General features: G+C 40.1%; 1 protein-coding gene across 4 annotated transcripts in view; it reads right to left on the reverse strand.

Moving 5' to 3' along the window:
* Positions 1–19,209, reverse strand: part of nphp4 (nephronophthisis 4) — a 191,303-nt gene that overhangs the window by 41,631 nt on the left and 130,463 nt on the right. For all 4 annotated transcript variants that reach the window (XR_009768367.1, XM_061673501.1, XM_061673493.1 and 1 more), the window contains 3 exons: positions 18,356–18,516; positions 17,368–17,536; positions 2,182–2,316 (listed from right to left, as the gene is read on the reverse strand). Coding sequence is in view for 3 of the 4 variants with exons in the window: in XM_061673501.1 (XP_061529485.1) it covers positions 2,182–2,316; positions 17,368–17,536; positions 18,356–18,516 (465 nt within the window). In the remaining variant the exon portion in view is untranslated. The remainder of the gene's footprint in view (positions 1–2,181; positions 2,317–17,367; positions 17,537–18,355; positions 18,517–19,209) is intronic.

A 19,209-nucleotide genomic window follows, 5' to 3' on the forward strand; every position in this document is an offset into this window, starting at 1 on the left:
TTTATGGACAGAATTTATAGGCGCAGCCGAGGCGTGGAGGGAGTCCGGTTTGGTGGCCTCAGTATTGCATCTCTGCTTTTTGCAGATGTGGTTCTGTTGGCTTCATCAAGCCGTGATCTCCAATTCTCACTTGAGCGGTTCGCAGCTGAGTGTGAAGCGGCTGGGATGAGAATCAGCACCTCCAAATCTGAGACCATGGTCCTCAGTCGAAAAAGGGTGGCGTGCACTCTCCAGGTTGGGGATGAGATTGGAGGAGTTCAAGTATCTTGGGGTCTTGTTCACGAGTGAGGGAAGAATGGAACGGGAGATCGACAGGTGGATCGGTGCAGCGTCTGCAGTGATGCGGACATTGTATCTGTCCATTGTGGTAAAGAAGGAGTTAAGCTGAAAGACAAAGCCCTCAAATTACCGGTCGATCTATGTTCCTACCCTCACCTATGGTCACGAGCTGTGGGTTGTGACCGAAAGAACAAGATCCCGGATACAAGCGGTCGAAATGAGTTTCATCCGTAGGGTGCCCGGGCTCTCCCTTAGAGATAGGGTGAGAAGCTCGGTCATACGGGAGGGGCACAGAGTAGAGGCGCTGCTCCTCCGCATTGAGAGGAGCCAGATGAGGTGGGGTATCTGATTCGGATGCCTCCCGGACACCTCCCTGGTGAGGTGTTCCGGGCACGTCCCACCGGGAGGAGAACCCGGGGACGACCCGGGACACGCTGGAGAGACTACGTCCTTCAGCTGGCCTGGGAACGCCTCGGGATCCCCCCGGAAGAGCTGGATGAAGTGGCTGGGGAGAGGGAAGTTTGGGCGTCCCTGCTAAAACTACCTCTCCTGCGACCCGACCTCGGAAAAGTGGCAGAAAATGGATGGATCTTATAGTGTAGACAAATATAGAAATCAGAGCTGGTTGTAATATCTGGTGCCTATAAAGGATCTTATTAGATTTTGTTCCTTTGGATCCACAAGATATTCTCGCTCATCTGCAAGAATAAAAGCTAATTGATTTTGCAGGTGATGATCCTTGGCGGAAGTCTCAAATTGCTTAAGTTGTTATGTTGGATCACTAAGGCAGCATGAATAATTTGTTTGCACGATAGAACAAGATGTGACTTGAAATAACAAATACTTTTCAAATTACAGTTACCCGTTGGATACATTGATTTTAGTCATTTTGTTTGTTTCAGTTAATGTGTTCCTACGGATGTTTTTATTTTTTTTTTATAATTACCTCTTCCAATGAATTTATGTATTAAGCGCCATTTGTTTGTAGTCCATTTGGAGCAACGACACCACAAACTTCATTGTAAGGCAGTAGAATCGTGATTGTCCCGACAAAGCCCCAAAGAAAGACAATGAAAATGAAGACAATACATTAAATATAAAAAAATTAAAGTAGATTACATTGATATATATTCTTGTAATTATAATGTTATGATTATGTTTTTGCAGTGTTATCAAATATTTTTTTTAAGTTAAGATTTTTAAATATCTTTTACTTTTTGCAATGTTATCAAATAATTGTTTTGTCATTTAAGATTTTCAAATAACCCTTCCCTTCTAAGTGAATTAATGCATGCAATCTTCTACAGAAACATTCTGTCAAATACAATAATATAGGTTGACAATTTGGGGCTAATCCATATTTGCGACTGTTAGACCTTCTGAGCCCTTCTGAGTGCTTTTTAAGTTTATGTGCGTGTCATTCGTTTTAGATATAGCGCGCTCTTAGCATCTTTACACGCTTCACCCTTGACTAGCCATTGCTTGTTTAAGTGAGAGAAAAATTGGTTTCTTCGGTGTGTGCGTTTGCTTGAATTCAATATACATGCACACATGCTCATGTACTCCTATGCACGGGCATGCATGCACACACACACACACACACACACACACACACACACACACACACACGCGCGCAGGCAAGCTTGTGGCTCACCACCAGAGATGCTTCTGCAGGCTCAATTAGGCTGAAAATTGAGTGGTTCAGTAGTGCAGCCAACAGCCACAATGCGGAATTGATCTGGTTTGCTTGATCAAGGCAGCCAGCAGTCTGGCAGTGAAAGACACTGATTGCTAATTGCTAGGATATACACACGGAGGCACTTTGAAAGGTGAAACAGTAAAAGAAAAGTAGAGGTGTTAGGACAAATACACGGTTTTATGTGGTTTGAAGTGCTTACTTACCATTAAGTTGGAGAATATTTCTGGTAGACAGGCTACCCCCTGTGAAGCCACCGGTGATTTCACGAGGGATGATGATGTGAGAATGAGACTGCATGCGGTCTGCTGTGCTTCCCTTACTCCGATATGCTGGGGACCCTGTAAGGACGAAAGGCCCTTTCTAGTTGGATATTCAAAGTCTTGTCGTTTTATACCTCAAAGGGATACTCAATGAGAAGGTCAAAGAAAAGCTTAAACTGACTTTTATTTTATTCTAAAGGGCAAATGTTCAGATAGCAGTCATTGAGCAATGACCCCAAACTTTCAAACAAAATTAGCCTGGAGGACTGAGGGCATGCATTATCAAATCAAACATGTCATTAAAGTTCTTTATAAAATAGAGTCAATTGAAAGTTAAACCCTTTTTTGAGTCATTGTGGATTTTTTTAAGCTACATTGGCATTGCAACTTTTCCTGTCAACCTGACAAAAGTCAGGAGAAAACCAAAAGAAATGAAGAAATTAGAAAACATACAGATTTGAATAAAATCTTACAAAATTATAAACAGTATGATTTATATATACCGTGTATTATATATATATATATATATATATATAGGAAAAAAGAAAAAAAAGCTAAATCCACTCTTTCTTCCCAAATGAGAGCTTGTGGAAACATTAAATACATTGCAACAGACAGCATACAGTACAACACAAACGACATTGTATGTCTACTTGACTCGATATTAAATAGCTTTTTACTTAGTTAGCAAGCCAAGAGGACAAACGAAGGATACAACATGGTTCTCTTACTTAGCGAAATGCTGTAGTCAAGCAAAGAAAATGTTAAATTTGGATAATGATTGAAATGATTCGTCATGTGAACTGTAATTTATCCATCAGTTTTATTTAAGGTTGCCTTTCTGTTAAAGTCGAAGTGAACACACTGAAGGAACAATCTTGGCTTAGAAGACCCGAGGCTCGAAAACAAGGTAAAAAACCTGGCAAGTTACAGTAACTGGCAACATTGAATGATGAGAGAATTCTTAATGGGGGCGCTGATAACATGATGGCTGTCATTCTAACTGATGATTAATGTTCTCTGGCTGAATAATCAGTGTCATAAAGCCAAGATGTTCAATATGAACAGCAAGAACTTGCTTCCTTCAGGTGACATCATCACAGATCCTTTTTAAAGATGAATTTAATTTAAAAACATCTCAGGACATCATCAGTAATTCAGCTATATGGCAGAGCCGGATGACACTTTTAAGGCAAATAGATACACATTTGGACTCCAGGATGAACAATGAATCTTGTACTACCATAAAGGATTCCTTTATCCCAGATAATCGAATGGAATATCTGGGGAGGAAAAAAAAAAATCCTTTATGAACAGAGCTTAAACATAAAACCTCTTATTCAGTTATGAGGTGTGTCAGAAAAATCTCCAGGACTAGTATAAAAAAAGATATACTTCAAACGCAAACTACAAATGAGTTTTTCCACTTTAATGCAGGCCAGACGATCAACCAGCGGGTCTTCAAAAAGATCCTGCGGCGTTTGCTTCGTTCAGTGCATTAGAAGAGGCAGGACAATTCGTCGCTGCTTCACCATGACATTGCGCATGCTCACAATGCCCTGAGCATCCGACAGTTCCTGGCTGAGACCATCGCTGTGTTAAAGCAACCTAGATCATCAAGGGGGCTTGTTTTTAAGACATAGATGTCGACATTAAGATGGTCATGACAACATCCCTGAAGAATCCTTCCAGGAGTACATAAAGGCCTGGCAGAGAAGGCTGGAAAAGTATGTTAAACTGCAGGTGGATTACTTTGAAGGAAAAACTTGTAGTTTGTAATTTGGATTCAAAATATATCTTTTGTGACACAGGTTGTGGAACTTGTCTGTGTGTGTGTGTCGCTAGTTACTTTTTCCCTATATAGCTGGTAAATTACTCCTTAGTTTCCACCGCAACGTGGACTCCAGTTGGCTATCTTTAAGTCGTTTCACTCTGAACTCATTCCTTCTTGGATCGGTACTCCCCATTACTACGGAAGCTAGCTAGCTCTAGTGGCTAGATCCTGCAGTTGCTAGCATCGTGAAAAATGAAACAACAACAGCTGGCGAAAAAACTACTTTGGGTGCCCTGTACACCCAACTATTAACCAACAAACTGCAACGACAATGCCACTCTTCCCCTAGTCAGACATCGCTACATGGACACTCATTTGTACTTGCCCAGTCATTGCAGGACTGGACTAATATGGCACCCAGTCGCAGCCTACCCGGTAATACTATATATTATTTTCAACAGTATTATTGAAAAGTTATATTTACTATATCATTGAGCACTGATTTGAGTCGATCATCGTCTTTGTTCTTTGCTAATATAAGAACATGGGTAGAAATTTGATTAAAAAAAGAAAATCTGAATTTTCGTCAATGCATGCGTACAGATTAGAATATTTCATTGAAAAACCTCATAAAATATGGATCATACTTAATTTTTTGAACATGGATACCAGCAAATCGACTCGTATTATACATAGGTAGAACGTTTTTCCTGATTTTGGGCTCAATATTCATAGACTGCGCAACGTGCGTCGGAGCACAAATTATAGCATATATTGATTTTCTGCACGTGCAAGGCTTGCTGTATGTTTGCCAATTAGGCAGACAGGTCTGCGCCAAGATGGGCATACCGACGCCACGAGGGAGTGTCCTTTGTCATGCGGCCGACGCATGTGACAATTTGGTGGCCGAAAGTTGGTCGAAACATACACCTGCTGGGACCACGCCTAAGCCCGGTGCAGCTGATATAACGGAAGTTTGGTGAATTTGATCGAGGCACAGGCAAACGGATACGCAAGCTTCGCGGACATGTGTGGTGGATGTCAGGCGTACAGTATAACCTTCATAGGTACGTGAACAGCGGACATCGAACCCTTTGTATCGTTGAAGAAAACAATTCATTGATCCCTTTATTATCATTATCATCATAATTAGATTTTTTATTTAGATCATCCCACTAGCACGCAGCTATGGGGGTTGGGGTGGGGGGCACACAAACGATGTGGATGGGGATAGATACATGAGGTCACTGCCACATCGGTCATCGTCCTCTTCCGCATATAGAGAGGTCTCCACAAGAGACTACTGTGCCACATTAAAAGGGAATGAAAAAAGCCACTTTGATTGGGGAGGGTTGAACTCGGTTGTGGTGATGCTCAAACCAGCACAGATGCCCCACTTTTAAATGAGCTGGGGGTACGCCAGTCCACGAAATTACCAAAACCTGGTCAAGGCTGCCTCCTCGCAGAGTTATGCTCAGGATAGTGCTGGCTTTGCGCTAGTCACGAAAATAAGAGCTCAGAGAGTCTGTATAGATGGCGAGAGGTCTAATTATGTTTAACGCCCTTTTAAATCCAAGGTACTTATACACAATGCCTCCATTAATTTCTTAACTTTGAACTGTCAAAACATACCCAAAGGAGCTATTTAACTGATCGAGAAGTTGCTTTATCATTTGCAAAGAGGTTCCACATACCACTTCAAAGATGCTTCCATATGAAATACGGTGACTGCCACAGTTAAGTGGCTTTCCCACCAAGAACTCATAGCTAAGTGAGCATGTATGAGTTGTTAGAGGTGGCATCAAAAGCACCCTCCAAATGTTTTAGAGGCAGACTCCAACAACAAACTGATAATGGGCCACATCTAAATGAATAATAGGAGCCTGGGGTTGCCATGAACACAGAGAGCAGTTCTGTAGATTAATGGTCGAAATGTCTGCTGTCCCAAAGCGTCGCCTTCATCATCCATCAGCCTTTACCGCTTTCCCACTCTGCACAATGTAATTGTTTTGAGTTCTATTTCTCAAAATACTGCTGTGAGGACATTATTTCTGCTTAAACATCTCCGATCCATCACAAAACCATCGAGACGGTCGCCTCAACGACTCATTATAGACCTTTCAGTTAATTTCTTTTGTACATAGGATTGTTTTGGTGATGGATGGAATTATGCAGTAAAGCCTGCAAGGATGCAATATGACAAACATCAAGCGCTATTTGCCCACAATAAAACAAATGGTGTAATAATGTACCCAATTATAATCCTCTGATTTAATCTTTTAAGCATTTTAATTAACCATCTTTCACCGTAGAAGATTTAATAGTCCCAACTAATAATGCCCAATCAAATACTCATCTAGGCTGACATGGATGTCTACATCTGGGTCATACAATTTGTAAATTCACAATTAACTACGGATTATACTTTACATTTCAATGTAAACTACACAAGCAATAACATCATGAGCTTTTTGGAAACTTGATCATCTTTACAAACTGAGAAAAACATAAGTATAGTTGGGACGTTGTGTTAAACATAAATACAAACGGAATACAATGATTTGTATTCTGTTTTTATTTATGTTTAATACAATGATTTGTATTCTGTTTTTATTTATGTTTAATACAATGATTTGTATTCCGTTTTTATTTATGTTTAACACAACGTCCCAACTTCATTGGAAATGGGGTTGTAATAATAACAATAACAATATGAAATAAAAGACTCTCTACCTTTATTTGTGTTCTAAAGTCCACTAGTATTTTGAAACTTCAGATGTGCACGTACAATGCTTAAAAATTGCATTAGACCCCGACCCAATGTAAAGTTCAAGAACAATGCAACTGCCCGATATTAAATAAAATTTAATATTTATCATGATTTATTTATTTTTGTTCTCCATGAATTTAAAAGTTTTACCACACCTCCATAATAACTGAAAAAATAGTAGAGCCCATTATTAATTCTGTGAAATTGTAGTTATTTACTTGCATACATGAACAGGAAAAATATGTTTTACTGGTTGAATGTTATGCTTAATTCATTTCTGACTTCTCTCTGTCTATATTGATAGTTTAAACTGTAATTACACACCAACTATGATCTCAGACCAGTATAATTTCGAGCTGTGTCGAGCTGTATCACTTCAAAATTGCCTCATTGACACCAGTTACTTCTTTCCTTTTTAGGATGTTACCGGAAGTGGGTAGTCACGCACTACATTTACTCAAGTAACACTTGGGGTAAATTGTACTTGTCAGAGTAGTTTGAATGCACCATACTTTTTAATTCTACTTCCGTATTTACATTAAGAGGAATTGATACTTTTACAATGGTCGACATGCAGCTCGCTACTTTTAGTTATCCATTATTGCCTGCACGATCTATTATTAGACTTCATCATCGACTGATTGAAATCGTGGCACGTGTGTGTACTCCCATATTTGTTATTTTTATTTTATTTGACGTTCATGCTCTGATTAAAAAAATAATAATAATTTGAAGTTATAAACCAGTGTCATATTATTCTAAAGTAGCAGTACTGTTACTTGAGTACAATATTGGGCTACTCTACCCTGGTTGTTACAGAAAGAGCACAAATGTACGTGACTAGGTGAGTTTTTCCACCAAAGAACTGAGGAAAGTTTCCACCTGAATAGATTTGTTAGTGAACAGCAAAGTGCAAATAGACGGGATTCAGCACTTTTGGAAAAAAACATTTATTTGTATGCTGAGTGAGCGAGCGAACCGCCATGTTTTGCCATCTTCCGTTACATGTACTTGGATGTATTGTTGATGGCTTTCTTCCAGTCCATCAATTATTGTATATTCCTTGTACTGTTATATTGTTGTAGCCAAAATAGTGCAATATCATATCAGTTACTCTACTATTACCAACCCTAAATAATATTCCCAGCTCGTGCTACAGAGAGAACACCGGAGAACAGCTGTTCCCCCCCAACGTGGAAAAGGGTTATGGGAACAAAATAGCAGGGGGCTGAACTCAATCACATTTATTGATAATTTCGCACTGTTGCATGACAATGGCATTGGGCGGCACCCGCTGACCCACTCCACTTTGCACCGCTGGCAGTTCTTGAGGTTAAGGCCACAACAAACCGGTAATTTACTGGCCCGAGAACAAATGGGAGCAAGCACTGAGGGACTTTCAAAGTAGTCTGAAATAATCAATTTCTCCTGCCTCCCGATTCCAGGCCACTGACCTTTCCAAATAAGCAGATTCTTCCTCTCGCTTCAGGGCTAAAAAGCAAGGTTGATAGGCCTTTAGATGACAGAAACCGCTTTTAATAAGTAAGACACACACTATGATCACCACTTGGGGAGGGCCTTAAGATAAACTAATTGTTAGGTAAATTCCACTCATAATTTGTTTCACTTATGGCACCTTTCAGCGTGAATCTCATTGCTTTCGCCAGCTGCAGCACTCTCTCCAGGGCTTATCAGGCCACTGCAGATATGTGATATTTGGAGCAAGTCGCCTTTTCTACTGTGGAGAGGACAGATATGTGCTTTCTGTTTGCTTGCGTGACATGAGAGCATGCTCATCTTGGTCCATTGGCAGAGCAAGACAAAGCAAAAAGATGCCTTTCCAGGGGAAATAACACGATTTAACACAAGGGGGCTCTTCCTTTTCGGTGGCTCGTGACACATGTGGTTAGCACGTCTGCCTCACATTTAAAGGTCCCGGGTTCAAATCTCAGCTCTGGCCTTTCTGTGTGAAATTTGCATGTTCTCCCTTTATTTGTATCAGCTTTCTCCAGGGGCTCCTCTCCTATTCCAAAAAACATACATGTTAAGTTAATTAACTGTAAACCCTAAATTCACATTAAGCAAGAAAGTGACTGTAAGTAGGTGTTTGTCGATATACAGACCCTTTCCAAAATAATCTGAATATCATGGAAAAGTTTATTTATTTCCATAATTCCATTCAAAAAGTTAAACTTCCATAGATTATAGATTCAGAGCCCACAATTTAAACAATTTCAAGTGTTTATTTGTTTATTTTTAGATAATTTGGGCTTCCAGCACAAAAAACCCACAATATCAGGAATTCAAAAAATTTGAATACTGTGAAGAAATCAGACCAAATTTTGCAGGTCATAAATGTTATAAACTGAGTGTCACACACTAATCATCTACTAAACTCAAAACACCTGCACAGGTTTCCCCAGGTGTCAAAAATTGCTTCAGTTTGGTTCAATTGTCTCAGTTGGGTTCAATATGGAGAAGACTGCAGTCTTGACAATTGGCCAAGCGACCATCATCGATACCCTCCGTAGGATTGGTAAGCCACAAAAGTTCATAGCTAAGGAGGCTGGCAGTTCAAAGAGTGCTGTGTCCAAGCATATCAATGGAAAGTCTTGTGGAAGGACAAAATGTTGCACAAACAAAGAAGATACAAAAATCTAGCAGAGAGCCAGAAAGAGTGGAATGAGGCGGGTGTCACAGCTTCAAAAAACACCACATTCAGACGCATCCGGGAGATGGGCTACAACTGCTCCTCGGGTCAAGCTACTGTTTCAACTGGGCCAAGGAGAAGAAGGACTGGACTGTTGGCCAATGGTCCAAGGTCCTCTTTTCCGATGAAAGTAAAGTGTGCCTTTCATTCGTGAATCAAGGTCCAAGGATGTGGAGGAAGACAGGTGAAGAACAGAACCCAAGCTGCTTGAGGTCCAGTGTGAAATATCCAGGACCTGGCCCCTGCCCATACCCATAATGCCAGAAGTGCCAAAACCTGGTTTGCCCATGCCATCACAGTGCTTGACTGGCCAGCCAACTCGCCAGATCTAAACCCCATTGAGAATCTATGGGGTATTATCAAGAGGAAAATGAGGGGCACCAACCCAAAAACAAAGAAGAACTGACAGCAAGCATCAAGGAAATCTGGGCTTTCATAATTCCCAGGCAATGCCACAGGCTGATTGACTCAATGCGACGGCGCATTGAGGCAGTGATTAAAGCAAAGCGATTCGCAGCCAAGTATTGAAGATTAACATATCATTTTGAAAGTACCAAATTTTGATGTATTTAATGTGACCCTAATTTCTTTCTTTTTCTACAAAACAAATGAGAGGTAAATGGTGATTTCTTCACTGTATTCTAATTTTTTAAATCCCTGATATAGTGGGATTTATGAGCTGGAAGCCAAAATTATGTAAAAATAAACAAATAAATACTTGAACTTGTTTAAATTGTGGACCCTGAATCTATAATCTATGAAAGTTTAACTTTTTGAATGGAATTATGGAAGTAATTAAACTTTTCCATGAAATTCTAATTTCTTGAAAAGTGTCTGTACAGTATGCGCTATGATTGACTGGCTTCTAGGTTTTACCCCGCCTCTTGTCAAAAGTCAAATGCAATTAAATTAGAATTTTCATTCTTTTCAATCTACTGTATTTTTAAGTCTGTCTCCAAAACACTTAGTGTTTCGGTACACACACAACAGTGTTGTCTGTTTTCATTTATAACCTTTTTTAAGTATTTTAATACAACCCTGTGTAATTGTATTTGTATAGGGGCACATTATATCTCCACCTTTGAAAGGAGGATTTTGGTTTGTGCTAACTTTGTCAAGTACTGTGGCACAAATAAAGTTATCAATACTGAAAAACACAACACAGTCGAACACCACCAGTTACATAAAAGCTGAACTTTGATCTCCTGTCTCATACTCATCATTCGATAATAAACCAAAATGTTTTCAGTCTACAACAAATAAAAGGAACTGGCCTCAGGGTTTCAATACTTTTGAAGGGTGGCTTATTGCGTGCACATAAATTACTTTATAACAAAAAAAAAAACAAGAAAACGTTGAAGTGTACAGTGGGTACGGAAAGTTTTCTGACCCCCTTACATTTTTCACTCTGTTATATTGCAGCCATTTGTTAAAATAATTTAAGTTCATTTTTTCCTCATCAATGTACACATAGCACCTCATAATGACAGGAAAAAAACTTAATTGTTGAAATTTTTGCTGATTTCTTAAAAAAGAAAAACTGAAATATCACACAGCCATAGGTATTCAGACCGTGTGACACTTATATATTTAACTCGGGTGCTGTCCATTTCTTCTGATCATCCTTAAAATGGTTCTACACCTTCATTGGAGTCCAGGTGTGTTTGATTATACTGATTGGACTTGATTAGGAAAGCCACACCCCTGTCTATATAAGACCTTACAGCTCAGAGAGCATGTCAGAGCAAATGAGAATCATGAGGTCAAAGAAACTGCCTGAAGAGCTCAGAGACAGAATTGTGGCAAGGCACAGATCTGGCCAAGGTTACAAAAAACATTTTGCTGCACTTAAGGTTTCCAAGAGCACAGTGGCCTACATAATCCTGAAATGGAAGACGTTTGGGACGATCAGAACCCTTCCTAGAGGTGAGAGAGGCAAAGAAGAACCCAAACATCACTGTAGCTGAGCTCCAGAGATGCAGTCGGGAGATGGACGAAGGTTCAAGAAAGTCAACCATCACTGCAGCCCTCCAACTAGTCGGGGATTTATGGCAGAGTGGCCCGACTGAAGCCTCTCCTCAGTGCAAGACACATGAAAGCCCGTTTGCTAAAAAATAAACCTGAAGGACTCCAAGATGGTGAGAAATAAAATTAACTGGTCTGATGAGACCAAGATAGAAATTGTTGGCCTTAATTTTAAGTGGCATGTGTGGAGAAAACCAGGCACTGCTCATCACCTGTCCAATACAGTGAAACATGGTGGTGGCAGCATCATGCTGTGGGGGTGTTTTGCAGCTGCAGCGACAGGACGATTGGTTGCAATCGAAGGAAAGATGCTGCATCATTCCCAAAAAGACTCATGGCACTCTTTGCTCAAAAGGGTGCTTCTACTAAATACTGAGCAAAGGGTCTGAATAAAACAGAATACAATGATTTGAAAATCATGTTCAACCTATATTTAATTGAATACACTACAAAGACAAGATATTTAATGTTCAAACTTATCAACTTTATTGTTTTTAGCAAATAATCATTCATTTAGAATTTTATAGCTGCAACACGTTCCAAAAAAGCTGGGACATGTGGCAAAAAAGACTGAGAAAGTTATGGAATGCTCATCAAACACCTGTTTGGAACATCCCACAGATGAATAGGCTAATTGGGAACAGGTGGGTGCCATGATTGGGCATAAAAGGCGCTTCCCTAAATTGCTCAGTCATACAGAAGCAAAGATGGGGTGAGGCTCACCACTTTGTGAACAAGTGCGTGAGAAAATAGTCCAACAGTTTAAGGACAATGTTCCTCAACGTACAATTGCAAGGAATTTAGGGATTTCATCATCTACGGTCCATAATATCATCAAAAGGTTCACAGAATCTGGAGAAATCACTGCTTGTAAGCGGCAAGGCCAAAAACCAACATTGAATGCCTGTGACCTTCGATCCCTCAGGCGGCACTGCATCAAAAACCGACATCAATGTGTAAAGGATACCAACACATGGGCTCAGGAACACTTCAGAAAACCAATGTTAGTAAATACAGTTCGGCGCTACATCCGTAAGTGCAACTTGAAACTCGATTATGCAAAGCAAAAGCCATTTATCAACAACACCCAGAAACGCCGCCGGCTTCCCTAGGCCTGAGCTCATCTAAGATGGACTGACGCAAAGTGGAAAACTGTTCTGTGGTCCAACGAGTCCACATTTCAAATTGTTTTTGGAAATTGTGGACGTCGTGTCCTCTGGGCCAAAGAGGAAAAGAACCATCCGGACTTTTATGGATCCAAAGTTTAAAAGCCAGCATTTGTGATGGTATGGGGCTGTGTTAGTGCCAATGGCATGGGTAACTTACACATCTGTGAAGGCACCATTAATGCTGCATACAGGTTTTGGAGAAACATATGCTGCCATCCAAGCAACGTCTTTTTCATGGACGCCCCTGCTTATTTCAGCAAGACAATGCCAAACCACATTCTGCACGTCTTACAACAGCGTGTCTTTGTAGTAAAAGAGTACATGTACTTGACTGGCCTGCCTTCAGTCCAGACGTGTCTCCCATTGAAAATTATGAAACGTAAAATACGACAACAGAGACCCCGGACTGTTGAACAGCTGAAACTGTACATCAAGCAAGACTGGAAAATAATTCCACCTACAAAGCTTCAACAATTAGTGTCCTCAGTTCCCAAACGTTTATTGAATGTTGTTAAAATAAAAGGTGATGTAACAGTGGTAAATATGACCCTGTCCCATCTTTTTTGCAGCCATAAAATTCGAAGTTAATGATTATTTGCAATATAGTATAAAATATTTTTCTCCGTCATGTGGCACACAAATCTTTTCAATCGCACTATCCACCTTCACCATTATACGCAGCGAGCAATGAACACGCAATGCGAACATTATCTTACCTTGTTGCTGTACCTTAGCTATAGATGCTACAATCATTTACTCCTCTGAATCGAAATGTGTAGCTTACAGAGAAGTAAATACTCCTTCTCCTCCATAGTTGTCTATTAGTGTCCCTTCTGACTGATGCCGTCTATGTGGCGTGGTTAACGCATTTTCCTTGCAACTACTGGAGCAAAAATATTTTGAAGTGGAAAACCCTGGGAAGTGGAGCTGGGCGGGTACAGGTAGAAATGGGGGAAATAGTTTGGACAGCATTTATTTTTTAACACAGCCAGGGTGGATGTAGTGGTATTAGGTTTGCAAGAATCCATAGAGAAGGCAACGGCACTGAAAAAAATCAAAGGTTCTCACATGATGATCAATGTTCTATTGCAGACTATTTTCATCCTCCATCCTCATCACACAAGGTGCCCATGCTCTGCTACACCTGTCTGTCTATATGTCTGCGTGGACGCATGAGCGCTTACCCCCATTGCATGTGTGAGTGGTTAGATTTCCTTCCTGTCCAATCTCAGTCGGAGCCTTCACGCGGCACATCCATCTCACTCCGCGTGTAACTTTTCGAGCGCTAATGAATGCCCGTCATATCCTTCCACCACCCACCCTATTAAGAGTTGCAGATTCATGGCAGCGTGATGACAAGACACCCCCCCCCCCCCCCAGAGGTGCTGTAGAGAAGGTGAGGGGAAGCAAAAAAAAAAAAAGAAGAAATAGGGTTAAATGAATAAGAACAAGCTGAGGAAGAATGTGAGGGAAGAAGCTAACATGGCTGAAGAAACAAAGTACTTGTGAGTCCTCCTCCCTTTCCAAATTGATTCCGACTGTCCGTCAAGGTGTCTGACGGATAACCGAGCATTGATTGGAATTTACATGCAGACACAATCCCCTCCCCACTCCCTCACCACCACTTCTATCCAATAAGCCATTGCACTCTCAACCTGCTTTGAGTGATAAGCACAATGAGAAAGTGCTGGCATATTTAGCCCTGACAATGGAACTCGGCAGTGTTTCTAAGACAGGGCAGAATGATGTGTTGTTTATGAGAGGGAGTATCTTTCAGCAGTTGATGCATTGCAAAGAAGATATTGTCAGCAGCCATTTCTCTGCACAGGCCCAAAGTGAATGAGTACAAAAGAAGGGAAGAAATCAGGCGCTCCCAGGCTGGATGAAGTGGAACTATCACATCATAATATTTCTCAATGGCACTGTGTTGGCTTTGAAAGCTTGTACAATTTCAACAGCAGAAGCGATCTTGAGGATTCCCCTGTCATTTTCCAACCATACACATAAATAAAAGTAAACATGATGGTAAGGGAAAATGGTAAGGGAAATCGCCTGAATATAAAAGTGGTTTGTAAATATTTCAGGGGGCAGATGAAGATCAAGGATCAAAACTACACTCTTGAAGCATTAATGTAAAATTGAGCGCATTGGTATATAATGCAACTACTACTAAATAAAAAAGTGAAAAAAAAAACCAACTTTTTCTCACTGCATTTTAAACAACACATTCAGGTAGAGCAAAAAAAGTATTTAGTCAGCCACCAATTGTGTAAGTTCTCCCACTTAAAAAGAAGAGCGAGATGAGAGAGGCCTGTAATTTTAATCATAGGTATACTTCACTGAGAGACAAAATGAGGAAAAAGAAAATCCAGAAAATCACAGAATTTATTAGCAAATTATGATGGAAAATAAGTATTTGGTCAATAACAAAAGTTCATTTCAATACTTAGTGATATACCCTTTGTTGGCAATGACAGAGGTCAAACGTTTTCGATGGGGTTGAGATCTGGAGACTGGCTAAGCCACTCCAGGACCTTGAAATGCTTCTTACGAAGCCACTCCTCCGTTGACCGGGCGGTGTGTTTGGGATCATTGTCATGCTGATGGAAGGAGGCTTTCACTCAAAATCTCACGCTCCATAGCCCCATTCATTCCTTCCTTCACGCGGATCAGTCGTCCTGGTCCCTTTGCAGAAAAACAGACCCAACGCATGATGTTTCCACCCCCATGTTTCATAGTAGGTATGGTGTTCTCATCATTTTTTCTCCTCCAAAAACGACAAGTTTAGTTTTTACCAAAAAGTTCTATTTTGGTTTAATCTGACCAGATGACATTCTCCCAATCCTCTTCTGGATTATCCAGCTACTCTCTATCAAACTTCAGATGGCCCTGGACATGTACTGGCTTAAACTGGGGGACACGTCTGGCATTGCAGGATTTGAGTCCCTGGCGGCGTAGTGTGTTACTGATGGTAGCCTTTGTTACTTTGGTCCCAGCTCTCTGCAAGTCATTCACTAGGCGTCCCTGTGTGGTTCTGGGAGTCAGAAATCTTGCTTGTTTATAGGTGATTATTATTATTATTTTCCACCATAATTTGCGAATAAATTCTTACAGACAATATGATTTTCTGGATTTTTTTTTCTTCTCATTTTGTCTCTCATATACCTATAGCCATAGGTATACCTATGATGAAAATTACAGGCCTCTCTCATCTTTTTAAGTGGGACAACTTGCCCAATTGGTGGGTAACTAAATACTTTTTTGCCCCACTGTATTAAGCATACAAATACGAAAGAAAAAAAACCTGCCAACCTTACTATAATAAATAAAAACAAACAGAAACTGCACAAAGTAACACAAAAGTGAAGCTAATGCTAAAATATGTGCAACTTTCATCTTGAAGGCTATATCATAGGCATTACATCGCATTTTTCGGCATAACAACGGGTATGGGCTTGAGTCACTAGTGTTGGGAAAGTTCATTTTCTGTGCAAACTTGCTCAAAGTTCAGTTCACCGTTCCAAAAATGAACTAGTTCAGTTCATAGCTCATAATTCTAAATGTTTAACTAACTTCACTATTCAAAAAATAAACTAGTGCATATTTTGGTTTTTTTTCTCTCACTAAGTTGCTGACGGCCTATCCCCCTCAAAATATTGGAATTTCATTTTCCCATTGTTTCCACCCATTCAGTCCACACTAGTAGACAAATTGCAGCTTTCACCCTACACTCTCAAAAACATGAGAAAAGACAAAAAAATAGTAATTAAAACAAAAACAGGACAAACTTTTGTCCCTGATTTGCAAAACAATATATGCAACACAGTATGACACGAACGATTATAACTTTGCATTCCTTGCAGCTCTGGCTGACTATATAACAAAATATGTTATTTGATCTATTCTTATATTCCATCCATCCATTTTCTGAGCCGCTTCTCCTCACTAGGGTCGCGGGCGTGCTGGAGCCTATCCCAGCTATCATCGGGCAGGAGGCGGGGTACACCCTGAACTGGTTGCCAGCCAATCGCAGGGCACATAGAAACAAACAACCATTGGCACTCACAGTCATGCCTACGGGCAATTTAGAGTCTCCAATGAATGCATGTTTTTGGGATGTGGGAGGAAACCGGAGTGCCTGGAGAAAACGCACGCAGGCACGGAGAGAACTTGCAAACTCCACACAGGCGGGGCCGGGGATTGAACCCGGGTCCTCAGAACTGTGAGGCTGACGCTCTAACCAGTCGTCCACCATGCCGCCTGTTCTTATATTACAAAACAAAATAATTTCCATATCACGACAGTGTGATTGTCATTGAACTCATTCAGGTACAACACTGCCGATCACAATGTGTCAACGTGGTCGGATTTGATTTCAGGAAGGAAACCGTTAACACTTCAACATGAAGCTCATCAAAAAATTCTCTCACACTTAACATGATATTGTCAAATTCAAGAAAAGCGATGAGTAGACAAGAATGTGAATCTCCAAATAAGCCGCATCATTGTTTTAGCTGCAGGGGTTAAAACTGAAGAAATAAGTCACGGCTTATCATCCAAACTTTACAGTAACACAAAAAAATGATTGGCCCAATTATTATTATTATTGTCATTACTGTTGCCGGTGTACGTTTATCAAAGTGTGCAATTCATGTTTAACAAATATTACAAAAATACTTGCCAATGTTTCCAGTGCGTACGTGCAGCCGACCCCTGACGATGGTGTGGACCGCCATGGGGTTGGTGGCGGCGTTGCCAGTCTGCAAGGTTTCCTCTCCCACATAGTCGGTTGTCAGAACATCCACCTCGTGGAGGGCTTGCACTGCCGTTTTACCATGCCGCAACATGTACTGGAAATAAACGGGCAGAAAATTGGCATTTAAAAACAATTGTATAAATAAAAAACAAAAAGAAAATGCTGCAAAAGTATAAAAAAGGTAAGATATTTATAAATTATATAAAATAAATGATAAAAGTATATTATTATAATTGTCATATTTATGTGTAGTATTTCAGTATATAGGACTAATTCATAGTTCTAATTCTATTTTTCTTTAGATTTTTATTTAAAAACATTACATTCACATGCCCCAGGATAACAAATTTGTCTTTTCAATGCTTCTGTATAGTAAAACAATGTCATGTAGACATAAGATATAAATTGACATGCATCTGTGCGCGTCTGTGGTGCCAAATGAGTACAGATGCATGCAAATTTGAATGTGAAAGTGAACGTGTACTAATGAAATCTTTTGTAATTTTTTTTTAGTAAGAAATCTCTCAAAAGGTGAGAACTGTATCATCATATTATTACAAAAAGAACTGTATCACAGCAAAATGTTTCAGAGTAAGTGGACAAAATAGGAACCAAAAAGGAAGGCTTTCTTTGGATGGTGTGTGCTTTATGCACTGAGACATGATTCTCTATAATGTCAGGCTCACCCTATAAAATCTACAAATCTGCAAATGCTACATGAATCCATGATGGATGCAATGCAATGCCATGATGGGGTGTGAAAACAGATAGCAGTATATCATAAATTACACTTTATCGCTGGCAGTTAAAATGCCGCATGAATTGGAATGAGTTTGTTCTGTCATAATTGTTTATTGTACCACAGTATTGGCTTCACTCAAAAATGGAGACTGCATTGCCCCGAGAGTGTTACCTTGAGCTCGATAGCTGTTGAACCTATGAGCAGCAATGAGTCACTGTCCCAGATGTCAACATGCATGGTGTGAAGGGCCAGGTACCGCAGGAACCAACGCTTCTCTCCTGGCTTCAGAAAACTGTCATCGACTCTGAACTGCACCTGCAGCCCTGGAGACTCTGCACAAAGAGAGAGCATGTGTATAGGAGATGTGAGCAAAATAATAGACAGTAAATACCTGGAAAAAAGAGACAAGTTGAAAGTAGAGTAAGAAAAAAAACAATAATATAGTATACTGTACTGAAAAGACAAATGTGAAAATTACCGTAATTTCTCATGTATAATGCGCATTCCTAGGAGCGTCGCGTTATCATCTATTTTTAGCTTCTCTTGAACTCACCTCACTGGTGACTTAAACATACTGTAAGTCTAGCTAGCTAACTAGCTTAATGATCACAAAGCGGCATACCTTATACGGGATAGCTGAAATTAGAATCACTATTGCAGTCATTTCAAACTACCATAATTTCTCGTTTATAATGCACATTTTTTACCCCCAAAAAATGTCAAAAGTGCACATTATACATAGGTATAGGGGAAAATAAAAAAAAAAAACGTTCACATTTTATAAATTTATGACACCATCTAGACGTTATGTAAAAGCTGTACACTTTCATTCCAATATGCCACCCCCACCTAGAGGTTATGAGAAAGGTGTACACTTTCATTCTAATATGCCACCACCATCCAGAGGTTATGAAAAAGGTGTAGCGTACACTTTCATTCCAGGGGTACGTATGACTGTATATATGTACAGTTGTGCTCATAAGTTTCCATACCCAGGCAGAATTTGTGAAAAAAAAAAATATATA

This window comes from Phycodurus eques, chromosome 1, assembly GCF_024500275.1.
Source record: "Phycodurus eques isolate BA_2022a chromosome 1, UOR_Pequ_1.1, whole genome shotgun sequence".
Classification (NCBI taxonomy): domain Eukaryota; kingdom Metazoa; phylum Chordata; class Actinopteri; order Syngnathiformes; family Syngnathidae; genus Phycodurus; species Phycodurus eques.